This window comes from Amblyomma mixtum, chromosome 3 (genome assembly GCF_055824585.1).
Source record: "Amblyomma mixtum isolate Tamu chromosome 3, ASM5582458v1, whole genome shotgun sequence".
NCBI classification, from domain to species: Eukaryota; Metazoa; Arthropoda; class Arachnida; order Ixodida; family Ixodidae; genus Amblyomma; species Amblyomma mixtum.
Window position 1 is genome coordinate 172859750 of NC_143014.1, and position 13637 is coordinate 172873386.

The window sequence follows — 13637 nt, forward strand, 5'->3', positions numbered from 1 at the left end:
GCTGGGAACAGTTTTGGCTGTGTCACAGCATTGTGTGCTTACTCATTGCTCTTGGCAGCTGCTGTTACAGGAGTATGTTTCCTTTCGTGTGTTCACTGTGCTTGCTTTAAAGGGGCTGCGAAACACTGCTTGGGGGGATACCGGCTATACTTCAGGTGGGATGTTTATGTCACACAGATGCTGACTTAGAAAGAATTACAGGAATCGATGCACAGGAACGGGAGTTATTCAGTGAAGAAATTTCAGAATACAAGCAAACAAAACGCTGCCCTCAACTCGATTTTGGCGGGGCTTCCCACTCCTATTTCGCTCTCCCAATGACGGCACCTGGCGCAACCAATCAAAACAGCCAGCTAGAGCACGTCGCGGAAGTTTGTACTCTATGGTTGCCTGCTCGCTGTAACTCGTTCTTGCTGAGACTAGCAGCGTCGTTTCCATGCCAGAGCGCCCCTGGTGGTGTATTTTTATTTTACTTGCTTTGCAGGGCTTTTATCTAAGACAAACAAGTTGTTTTTGTTGATCTAATATAAAACGCAGACAGGTGACAAAATGTGTCTCTATTTATTCACGCAATTTGAAGTATATTTACTGTTTGTACGATCATCAAGCTCGCGCCAGGTGATGTCATATCCGCTGCTAAAAACCCGCCACTTTGTGGCGACACCATCAGAGCCATGAAGTTGTTTTTGGGAGGACATTAAAATATTAAAAAATGGAATGTACGCGGTATTACCGACGCTAATAGCACCATTATAACTCACTGTATGCAATCAGCAGGCAAAACAGTTAACTAAAATTGTGTTTCTGGGCCCCTTTAAGCAGTAATGGTATCAGTTAATTTCATGACTTGAAATAATTGCATTGGAACTGACTGTGGGCACGTTTAGCAGAGTCAGCGGGTAATGGTAGAAGAATTTAGTGAAAATAGTAAGTTCTCTACAGCGCTTTTCATTTCCTGTCACACTTCCTCTTGAGACCAGCTTCTTCTCTCGTGTGGAATGGCCACACACGCTATTAAAGCCAAAGGTATTTTAATTTCTCGTGCTGCTTCTATTTTTGGCTTGGCAGTGAAATCTTTCATGAAGAGTTTCATATGAACAGCAAGCTGTACGAATTTGTAATAAAAAAAAACACCTTTTGGTTTGTGACAGATGGGTGGGTTGATCAGTCCCACTCTGTTATAGTTAAGGTTCCGTGTTTTCGGTATTTATATTTCTACAGATTTGGGGGTTATTTATTGGTGTTTATTTTTTTACCATTTCATTCGATGTATTTCAGTGTCTAATTTCAATGCCAGGGAGAAATCTGTGTTTATCGGGGCTTGTTTTGCAAATCGTATAAATAATGGAGAAAATATAGTGTACTTGACATTGCGCAACTTTATTGAACACATACCAAACACTGCACAACGGATTAATGCACCAGTGATTGAAAATAACAACTGAAGCGCGAAGCTTTCAGGAGCATGAGAGAGAGACTTTAATGAATAAAGGAGCGGTCTGCCTGGTTATGGGCCTGGTTATGGGACTAAAACTAAAACTTATTGAAAAAAATGGACATGCACATTGTGAGAGATTTGTCAGCTATTGCAGCTGACAGGGCAAGCTATGGCAAGCTATGGGGATGGCAAGAAAATGGAGGGAAGCTTTTGAAAAGACCGGTTGTTCTTTGCTATGCATTCTCCAGAAGCTGCCAAGGCAAACTGCGGCAGATGGAACTTTATTTATGTAGCGAATATTCTAAGAGTTCCTCTTTCAAAGGTGCTAGGTCTGCAGAGCTCACTACAGGTGAAAACAATCCACTGAAGTCTTTTTCTGCTGTCATTAGTTAGGGCTGGGTCCACATCCTGTACTTGATGCCAGAAGTCATTTCTCAGAAAATGAAAATTCGCCGGAATGTTCCTGTTTACAACAGCTTCCCACTTTGTCTGAGTCTCAAGCAAGTGTTTGTGGAAGCTGTGCACACATTTCTCTCGGACGTCAGAGCTCATCATGTCTAAGAGTATGTATGTCGGTCTTTGCACCAAATGCTTGTAGTTCAGGAAGGCATTTACTAATAAAGACAGGCTCTAGATGAACCATGATTGAGTATGTGTGGCAGACAAGCACCTCCTGAGGCTCCAGAGATTTTATTGCTGTGATTATTGGCTAGGCATTCTCAGCCAGGTAATTACACTTCGCAAAAAGCACAGTCATGGCTTTGGGGTTAATACTGCTTGCACCTTCTTGAGCTTTTCACTTTTAGCTGTGCCCTCCACGAGCTTTTTGATTGCTCTGTAGTAAGAGCATCGCTGTGCACTTAATAAATGAGAGCACCGGTGTGTGAAAACTGCAGTGACAAGTTGCCGAACTGGCACTCCTGTTCAAAAGATGACAGATGTCTTATTTGCACCACGACAAAATCAGCACAGGATGTGTGTAGTTCGCGACTCATTTTCTGCATGTGCAATGCCGAGTCTGAGACTGTCGCTGAAACATCGTTGAGAGGCTTGTCATACTTCATGAGCACCTCTTGAAATAGAAGGCCTGTGGTAGTGGAGTTGCACTGCATCAAGATGTGCAAGTCGGCAATCACTGTTGTTTTCAAAAAACTAGGATCCGGGTGTGAAAAGCAAAGCAACAGCTGGCCTCCCGTGCATTTCAGGGGTTTCATCAATAGTTGCTGATACCCGACAATCGGAACTGAGTCACAGTCTCCACATCCTTCACACACACTTTAGGAAGGTACTAGCTGTAGAATTGATCGGATGATGGGCAGCGAGTGCAGAAGAGCTCCCTCTCTGGACCGTCAGCTTGATGCACTGCCACACCACCTTAGCAGAGACTCCGACAAAATTCATGAGTTATGTCCTCGCCAGTCTTGCGTATCTCCACAGACCTGGCTACTGTCTGGGCACATGTCATCTGACCTGGTAATCCTGGAACAATTGAATAGGAAGCATGACTAAACTAGTACTTCTAATTAAGATACATCATCATTATTAAAATTAAGATACAATTTTTTATTTTTATTGAAATTTAGAAAACTTTATGTAATGGTTCTAGGCAAGCTACTATGAGCAAGAAGTTTAATAGTAATTTTTTTTGTGTGTGTGCACACATCCATTGGTTTTTTTTGCTTGTCTTTGGGCGTACCAGGTGATGCACTTGATATGCATGAAGTTCAAATGGATTGTGTATAGTTGTATAGAGGTTCCATCATTCAAGCGAAAAATTTACCATCAGTATATTTAGCACATCGGTAGTACCTGGAGGTGATACTGTAGTACATAATTTATCCACTGTTTGAAAGCTCAAGTTTGAAATAACAGGCTTTTCTGTAAAGAAAAATATAGAATCCTGTTGCAATTTTTGGCCTTGCTTGAATTAAATGAAAAGAAGAAATTACTGGTGTCAAATTAATCAGGTGTTTCTATACTTCTTTTACCAAAAATGCAGAATGTATAGAGGACTTCGTTACAGCTTTCACACTCAAGGATCACTACATTCACAAAAGTAGCCATGTTGTAGCATCGGTTAACATTTGAAGAAACTAGGACAGCTAGTGGGTACAGTACTTGTTATAGGTACGTTTTGCATTTAGAAACATCTACATCATTTTACCTTAATCATGTTTTTGTTTTGAGTATGTGCATGCAGGGGGTGGAAGGTTTTTTGACCTTTTTCCATCTTCACAGGCATGCATTACCGATTGTGTTACCCTTTTGTGGAGTTTCAAACTGGCCGAGAGCTGCGAATGTCGCCCATATATCCTCGTCTCAAGCTGGCTGGAGCTGTGTTTGGACAAACAATGGGTTATGAAAGGCCTCATTATTATACGTCCAGTGACCCTAACATTCTGACTGGTGAGTAGTTACTTTTAGCTAAAAATGTTGAACGTGTAGTGACACAGGAGCATGCATTTTGCACGCAACTAATATCGGGCCATCATGTTTTTCAGAATATGTTTGTAACAACTGACAGCTCTTAATCATTAGCCTTTAGGTTAGATTTAACTCTGGAAAAATAAGCTTTGTTTGTTTTTCTGTGCTTAATCTTAAGAAAAAGTAATGGACAAGCCTTGTTTTAGAGTTAACCTTAGTAATCTTTGGCCTGTGTAAATGAAATTTGGTGCTGTTATTTTGGATTGATGGAGAGGAGGACATGGGAATGCCTGCTGTTCTGTAGTGGTGGGCTGTGTCAGTTTTCAAGCTTCTGCTTACTCAGTGCTAATCGTTACATTGGTCATTTGTAGAGGCTGTCCCCAATGTATTAATTTCGATCACATGAAAACATGACAACTAGGGTGTTAGATGTTCCTGCGGGTAGAGTATTTTTCGCAAAGGGTAACTTGAGGTGCCTAGTGAACATGGCGGAACTGTAGTAAACAAGGTTGCATGCATTGATGAACTGTGAAGTTTAACTCTCTTTCGTTACCATGAGAAATTGACTTTTTTCTTTAGATATCTGTGGTTTCTTTTTTTGCCACAAATAGCACTTTAACACATTTTTCGGCTTACTGAAATATTGACATTAAATGTGTTTTCTGTCTGACAAGCCTGTGAAACAAAACTTATTTCACTAGATATGTATGTAGATATCTACAGCAGCCACACTGAGGCATGGTTGTAAGGGGAAGCTTCACATCTACTAAGCAAAAAAAATAATAAGGGATATGCAAAATTCCTCGAGTTGGCTTTCCCACATAACAATGTTGCCCACGGCAAGATGACAGAGTTCTGTATAAAAGAACTGTGGAGGCTACAGAAGAGGTGCAAAGGGTGTGGATAAAATGTGTGAAGTGTATTTTGGAAGAATAAAACTAAAGCTAGTCTTTCTTGCTTTGTTTCAATTGGAAACGCATGGATGGCCATCTTGTCTTGGGCAACATTGTTATGTAAAAAAGCGTACTCACCAAATTTTCTATGGTCCTTGTTACATTCGTCAAGCAGACGATAGAGTATATATATTTTGCAGCTAAATCTTAAAATATTTAATAGAAAATAAAATAATCATTTTACAAGAGTTTTTTGCATTAAGGAACAATGTTAGGGTCTGTAATGTCTGCACCATTATGCAAAGCAGCTTCTCAATATTTTAGGTTGAACTAAGTTGCACATTCTTGGCAGGGGATATTTCTTTTCTTGCATGGCTTTTGTGCCATGTAGTGAAGCAGCTTCCTGATTTTGTTGGGGATTGGTAGACTACACATTTCTGCCACACAACATTTTCAGTGTTATGACCTTGCTGACACATTGTGTGCTGTTGCAATTCCACCCTGCTCTACACAGTAAGGCTGAACAGCATCATTTTGAACAGCTACAAGCAGCAGTTAGGTGAGCTTTAATATGAGACAAATGGCTAAAGTGTAAAAGCTGCTGAAAAGTTCAGGCATTGTATTGTGCTACTGGCATGGTGTAAGGCCACGATCTACTCCATACAGACTGAATACTGGCATTTAGGAGTGCACAAGTTCACCGGGAAAGCATGCTAGGTAAAGAGAACTGCTGGCGGTTGGAAACGAAACTTATTGGCAAAGAGCTGTTGACATACCAGGTCGAATTGATACACTGTTACAACTGAAATTGATATCTGACCACTTATTGTTGCTTTCTTACCCCAATTAAAGGCTTGAGTGCAAAAATCAGATGCAGGTGTGCTATAACTGTGAATGCAATGCCTTTTTTTGGGGGGAGGGGGGGGGGGGGTGCTGTTGCATACTACAAGGGTAACATAATGATATGATCAGGCCATAACGTTGTAACTGCGCAGTAATAATGGCTGCCAAGTTTTTACTCCAGAAACTAGATTGAATCTGTAGTACACATCTTTGAAATGTCTGATTTTTCAGATTGCAAATGGATAGTGTAAGGTAACAAAACTGCCTAAAGTAAGAACCGAAACTCACAATTAGAGCTGTTGATTTTGGCTGATGTTTCTGACCATCAGTGACAGAACTGAAGTCCTTGTGTTAAATGTTCTGAATCTCTGTTGGTATTTTGATCACAAAACTGTTATGGTTATGCTTTGTAAGCAAGAATAGTATGCATGTGTGTGTGTGCTTCCTGTAGCCTGTCATCTTTACGTCCCTGTCATTTTCACTGTATTCCATTGTTAGTCAAAGCATGCCAAACCAAATAGCCCAAGCTTTTACACTTCTTACCCTTTTTGTCTCAATTTTTCCCAAGCAAACTTTTAGAACATGCAAAACTGTACATTCATGGCACCAGTCATGTTCCAGAGGTCACGGCATGTTGTTGAACATTGAGAGCATGTAGCACTTCGGCTATTGCACTTGTTGCCATTTTGATTATCATTGTTCGATTCAGTGCCATCAACGATGTTGCTGATTGTCCTTGCTTTATAGGTAGTATGGTTGCCTGTGATGAAGTAGTGGGATGGTGCTGCAGCCATTAGTGCTTCCCAGTTTCTGGTGATCAGGGCTTGCCTAAAGACTCTGGCACTGCAGGCTTAATTCTTGACACTAGCAAAAACAATTCAAGACAATTTATCTGGCTATTTGACTCCTTGCACAGCATACAAGAGGTAGCTCTGCTTTTTGGTTTGGCTGACTCTGAATGCTTTGTTGTACTTGTCTGGTGGCTTTGCCAGTTTACATTATGTGCCACTGCCTGACAAAACATTTGCCTTATCCTGAGGTGTGGCACAGTGTATATATTGCACTCTGATCAGGAATTAATGTCACCCTGAAATTCATATCAGTGATGATTGTATACACGAGATCCTGCTGTATGTTGCAGCGCAGATGTGTTTGAAACGATGAACGAAGTAGATCTGCCTGAATTATGAGTGAAAAAGTGGCATTTATGTTGGCTTCTTGTGGGTAGAATTAATGCATGCCTGAAGAAGGCCCTGGGCATTACAAGAATGGTGCTGACCTTCACTAACCTGAAGATCTCTTTGAGTCTTGTTTTGATTCTGCATGTTCCAAAATATTAGTTGCAAACTATAGTGCTAACTTACATTATTTTACTTTTGCAGAGGATGAAGTGTTTATAGGGTACTGCACCCTTTGTCATTTTTATCTGGATATTGGCTCAGCATTCGTTGTTCTCTTCATTTCCCAAGTTGGCACACAGCTTTTTCGCACTGCTTTCTGTTCATTGTAGGAATGGACTTGCCTTCAGCTAAAGTTGAAATGTATGGAAAGCCACCATGGTTTGATGCTGTGAAATCTGAGTATGAAGCCTGTCGAGAGAGGGTGGCTCTTCTCGATTATTCATCTTTCACCAAGCTGGAAGTTTGGGTATGTGCACTATTCATAGTGTATATACTTGGAGGCTGATTGTATCACAGAAATACTGAGCTTGTTGAAAACGACGTTTCATACAAGTATGGTAGTACATGTAATGTCTACTTTTGTAGTGCACTTGAAAGGTGGATGGTATAATGCCTTCATGTGTTTAAGATTTTCTGGTTAGTGGTAAAACCCTTCATACTGTATATAATATTTATTAAAGAGCAACCCTGGTAATATATTAAACCATATCAAGTTAAAAGTTATATTATGTTACTCATGGCTCTCATAAAATAGTTCAGTTCACAACGAGATTAAAAAATTTATATTAATAAAAATACAAAATAAATTTGAACCCCACTGCATGACTCTTGAGAGCTCCTTGGCGGGTTGTCTGTTTTAACAATAGACTGCTGAATAGTAACGGTGGCATGAGTATGTTGAAAGATGGGAATGGCTATACATTGAGCTTACAGCAGCGACAACATTTTTGTGTCACACAATGACAGTAAAGCCTTCATTATAAGAAATGAATGAGTTGCTTTTTGCATTTGACCTACTGTCCTAAGAGCGATTCAGTTGGGATGATGTTTAGTGAGCACAGTGAGTTGTCCACTGAAAGAAACCCGAATTGTATGCACTGATCTCGTTGCATGTGTGTAACAGTAATTAGTACACAGGCAGTTAGTGCAAAAAGATCCTGCCGTACAATTACAGGCGCATGTGCAGTGAACGCTGGCCGATGTGTAGCGTTTATGAATGAACACATGGCACTGATGCAGAAACTTCTTTGCAGCCCTTCTTTAACATTTGTATCTGCCACTGCGAATTGTTGCTTAAACAGTCAAACCTACTTGTAACGAACCTGGCGGTCATGCATATATCATTCATTGTGTCCAAGGTTCTTAGTACTACTTCCCTCATTAGAGCGAAAAATACAAAGTGAGACAAAAGTGCCATTTCTTTCTCTAAAACCTCTTATGTACATCTGCTTCATCAAAATAAACCCTGTCACGGCTGTTTCCAAGTGCTCTAGCGCGGTGATGTTCTCCTCTTTGAGACCCTTGCTGCCACAATGTCTCAGGGACATATTATAACTAATTGCAGTTGAAGTGCTGACGGCAACTGCAGGTCTGCCTCTTCATCGTCACCTTCATCGAATTCCTTGCAGTCGAGGAGTTCTTATATATTCGCGTACAATGACTGCATCAGTGGATTGCTCTGCAATGCCATTGTCAACATCCATCCATATCAGTGAAATCGTCCCAGGCAACATGAGGTCCAGCCTGCTGCGCATTAACAATGCATCGCAACAAATGCGCATGTGTCTGATAACATACACATTCTGCAGCATCCTCTGTTGTTCCTGGTTCCATAAACCTTGCATTAGATAAGCAGTTTTTGATGCACTCCACAGTCAGTTCTAATCACATGGACTTAATCATTTCCATGGCGGCGAACAAAGACATAGAAATCGAGATGTTGCCATATCATTTGTCAGTTGCTATCAGCATGTGCTGGTGATGCACCACCGACAAGACGCATTCAGCGCATGAAGGATGCTCACATGCAGTAGCTGGTCTTGCTTGTCACCATTCGGTGCCCAGAGGCCATGGTTGGTGCAGTTGGAGAAGGCAGCGCATGCTGCACCGTACAGTTGTCAACCACGAGCAGGGCCTACCTATTTTATTTTTTCACTGTGGTATGGTCAACCATTACACGCCAGTGGGCAAACAACTCATGCATCATCCCCATCCCACTTCACCCACTTCTAAAGTTGCACCTAGTTACACACTTGTCAAGTGTGCCACTAGGATGCGCTAGTTACATATCTTCAAGGGCTTTGTGTTGTGCCTGTAGCATACGAGAATGTAGCTTCCAAAGCACCGTGGCTTGCGAGACTTGCCAGCAACACACGGCAGCCACTGGTTGCTTCCGTCCATACTTCTGCACAGAAGGACTGTAATGAATAGGTTGCTGTGCTTTCAACCAGTGCCAGGCGTCACCTTTCAAGGCATGTGTTCCTTAAGTGCACATCTGGCAAAACAGTTTCATCGGCATCGTACATGTCTCGCATTATTTTAATGCTTTGTTGGATCAGTATGGTATATCCGGGGAGGGAGTGTTTTCATGGGAGCTGAAAGGCACTCTTTGGTCTCTGCTCCTGCAGCAAACTCCGAGTTTTTGGTTGCAGGGCCGAGTTTGCGGTGCCTCCTCGTTCGCTCTGGCCAAGTGCTGCGGCCATGGTTGTTCGTTGTATCTGAGATGCAGTGCCATTGCCCTTGTACATATTTTGACGTTAGCACTACCTTCGTTCGTATAAGCAAGCATGTGTTGTAAGTGGGCTGTACTCTGTTTTACTTGAACTGTTAGCTGCTGGAGCCTAGTAAATGTGATGTGCACTGTTGTTCAAGCTAAGAGAAATATGCAGAGAGGAACAGTGTCAACACAGTATTCTTTCAGACACCATGTCCGAATGCTTTTTTTTTTCATGCATGCACTCCAGTGAGAATTCATTTGAGCACACATGATCTGTTCGACTTAGGCATAAGTTGAAATGTTGGACAGCATTGACCCACCTGTCTCGATGTGCCTTGTTGGTGGAGAAAGTGTAGAAACTGTCATTCTCATGGCAAAGTAATTTTCTAAGCCCACAGTATATGACTGGCACCCACCAATCGATTCACTGTTTAGTGAATTTGAGTAACTGCAAGCTGAACAATAAACTGCAGAGGCTTCTGTGCTTGCTAGCAATTTTATCACAAGTATGGGTCATTAAAATTGAGTTGTGAACTTCAATTTCAGTATTTTTTATCTGTGCCGTTTAGCCTAGATGGTTACAGCTGCTTGTACAAATAGACTTTCCTTGACCCTTATGAGCCTCAAGAAATCTATGAAATTGCTCTTCAGCCATTTTGCTTCCAAAACCACTGGTTCGTCAGCTGGTGGAAGAAGGGCCAAAAAGCAAGAAGCCTGCCAAAGCAGTGTATGCCATAAGGAAACAAGATGCTGTGGTTTTGTCCTCAATATTATGCCACCGGACATTTGTTAAGATAATTTTAGGAGGAAGTGGAAATTTTTATGCTTATAGTTCATCAACATGAAAAAATTAAAACAAAACTTTTTTTTGAATGCTTTGGAAATTGAAAAGTGGTCTTTGGTTTTGGTTTGGTACCACTACACATGACTCTGATGACATGCTGAATGACTAGTATACTCTTGTGAAGTAAAGCTACAGTGTCAGTCTTATTTATTTTTTTTAATTTAACTTTAATATTTGTTTGAAGGAAACCTCTATGTAATATGTAGCTCTTGCAGTTTATAAGAAGCTACGCCATAGTCATCTGCGTGCAGATTAGGTTAACAAGGGAAATTATTTTTTCCTTTGTGAGTGGGTGGCTCTTGTTTGCCCTTAGGGCATGGTGTGGATTTTGTTGTGTCAGTTTAACACGAAATGAGAACTCTTAGCATTTCTTTGTGCTGAACTGTATCTCTTATCTGTCATGTCTAAGCAGTTTGAATACCTTTACTTTTGTGCAGTCTCCTGGCAGTGAAGTGGTTGATCTGCTGCAGTACCTGTGCTCAAATGACATTAATATTCCTGTTGGGAGCATTGTTAATACTGGCATGCAAAACCGTTGGGGTGGCTATGAAAATGACTGCAGTGTCGTCAGGCTTGAGAAAAACAGGTTTGTCTTCATTTTTCAGTGCCCAATTTCTTTAAATTATTTTCTGAATTAATTCACGTCCGTCTATTAAGACACCAGATAATGATGACAGGCTAATGGTAGAATGGTTGTGTAGCATAAAAGAGCTCCTGTGCACAGTTGGTCTGCTGGAGTGTGCAGCTTCAGTGTGGTGTCATGCGTTAGCTTGTGTTGGGTGCTACATCCCATCAATCTGTTTTCTCTTTTGCTCACATGTGGTTGCTGCTAGATGTTTTCTGCCAGTGTGTGTGTTCTTATTGTAGGTATGAATGGGCACAAAATGTGCTGGTGCATGGCAAGTGTTGACAGAGCTATGCCACCTGCTGGCCTAGCACTCTTCTATGGAGGCCATGCTTGACACATCTGTTTTTGTACACACCAAGGCATTCATCCAAAGTTATCCCTGGGACAGCTTTCCACTGTGTGGACTTGATGCGAGATTGGCGCTCCTTTTATGCACTGTTACAAAGATTGAGAAAGCTCACATGCCTTGCAGTGGGCTTCTTTCTTGACGAAGCTTCATACTCACTGCCAAGTTCAGTTGAATATATATATATATTAAATTTGCTAGTGGCGTCCAGCATCACTTTTTGCATCAAACCTTGGCAACGGCAGAAATCAGCAGCTGAGGCAAGCACATGCCAGGTTAAGCACCCCTGTGAGCACAAAACAGGTGCAGCCAGTACAGTCTCAGTAGTGGAGATAATGCAGTCATGTAGTTCAGTTGACAACTGCATGGTCCAGGAACTTTTGTCCTCACCTGCACAGTGCTGTGCTTCAGTTGGCCCATGAACTGCTGCAGGTGACTTGTCACTCTATTTACTTACTTCTGCATTGAACTGAGTGCATGGCTTTAAAAGTGGTACATTTTTAACTCCTTACTCATTGGAGATATTGCTGGCAGTGTACCTATTTCTTTTCTGTTATATTTCAGCATGAAAATATGATCAATGTCTCCCTTGTTTTCTCCCTTAGTTTTCTGCATTTTGGCATGATACAGTAGTGTGAGGGTGTAAGGAGCTATCTTTATTGCATGCAGTAAATATTGTTCTGACCCTCTTTGTAGGGCTTCTCTCTGATATCTGTAATTGACCACAACAGCACCCCCACAGAAGGGGCACAGGGAATGCCTGAATAAAGGAAATAGACACTCATTAAGGGGACAGGTTGGGCTAAAATAGGGAAGAAATGTTTTTTTTTTTTTTTTGCTATTACTGTTTTCAGTTTTCTTCTGAACTAAGGCTGCTTGCACTTTTATTGTCTAGAAGAGTGCAAATTGTAACGTTACTGGCAGATATAAAAAGCAGCAGTACCTTAATTGCTGCCATTCTTCATTAGACTATAAGGCATGCAATCTACCTCTTTTGACATCACTAATGGCTATTCTGCCCACTGGGAATCGGCCAAATATATGTTTTGGACAAGGGAAAATTGGTATAAAGGTCAGGTAGCACACTCTATTGAGCACCTTTTTATCATGTGAGTGCCTGAGGTGTTTTTGTAATACTATCAGAAGAGGAGGACATCTGCTTCAGAGGCATTTTTTTTTCACTACCAGAAATATCAGAAAGAACTCATGTTTTACAAACTGGAGAAGTTGAAAGATTCAATGTCTGTTAGTTTTTAGTGTATTTCGCCAGCAGAGTAGCAAAAAGGTCTGGAAGCATTCGTGCCTCTTTGCTCTCAGCGGTTGCATAAATTTTTCAACCATCATTAGTCTTAAGCAAATTGTTAGAAATCGCGTTTTTACTTCAGTAGGAAATTGTGAACAAAGGTGGGGGTTCATGGCTGGTGCTATACATTGCTGAACCCAGGCACTATGGACGGAACTTTTTTCATGAGGGGGGGCAGGATTGAGTTTGTTTAGTTATTTATCCATTCCATGTTTTATTTAAATATACTCTATTTTATTTACTTTTTGTTTATATTTTTTATATTTCACTGTTTAAAAGTGTACTTGTAAGTGCATGTGAAATTTAGATTTAAATGGGCAGCTTTGTAAAGGTGTACACACGAAGAGTGATTGACTGCTTTAAAAAAATTTTCACTTACTTTGTTTCATCTCTACTAATCATGCCCATGAACAGGGGCCATTCAGTCAGTGACTTCCATTGGAACACGATTGGATTAGGTTACTCAAATTAAATGCTTGACAACAGCCCCCCCTCCCCTCCCCCCCCCCACCCCCCGTTCCAGGATCCCTGGCTGGACCAGAATGATTAGACTAGCTACCAAATGATTAGGTCGAAAAAGAATAATAAAAAATTGTTAGTGGAAAGTAATTCTGGCACAGTGAGCAGATCAAAAAATGCTACAAAATTACTCGTCATACAAACAGTATAATTTGCAAAGAAAGCATGGGGCATACCCTGTTCTTGTAATGACTAAGGATGCAGAAGTGTCATATTTTGTAGAATGAAATTAGATAAGCTGAAAGTAAACAGAAAAGAAAAAGACATCACTCCACTGGTGCAAACAGAATCTGGCCTCTATTTGTTGTATGTGTTTGCTCTATCAGGTGATTGTGGCGACTGCATTTTCTGAATTTTACAATCATTCATGCATATAACTATGTAGCGCAAATTTGAGCCCCTTTTAATTGTGTCCAAAAACACTAGGCTACTGCCAAGATAAACTTGGAATCACCACATTGAAAGCTGCGTACTACTGACACACTTCTTGATGTGCTGGCTT

The 13637-nt window shown here is 41.0% G+C and overlaps 1 protein-coding gene across 2 annotated transcripts in view; it reads left to right on the top strand.

Moving 5' to 3' along the window:
* The window catches only part of LOC149352731 (pyruvate dehydrogenase phosphatase regulatory subunit, mitochondrial), a 78308-nt gene that overhangs the window by 45562 nt on the left and 19109 nt on the right, over positions 1–13637 (top strand). For both annotated transcript variants that reach the window (XM_089581947.1, XM_089581948.1), the window contains 3 exons: positions 3677–3844; positions 7109–7245; positions 10777–10925. In XM_089581947.1, coding sequence (XP_089438073.1) covers positions 3677–3844; positions 7109–7245; positions 10777–10925 — 454 coding nt within the window. The remainder of the gene's footprint in view (positions 1–3676; positions 3845–7108; positions 7246–10776; positions 10926–13637) is intronic.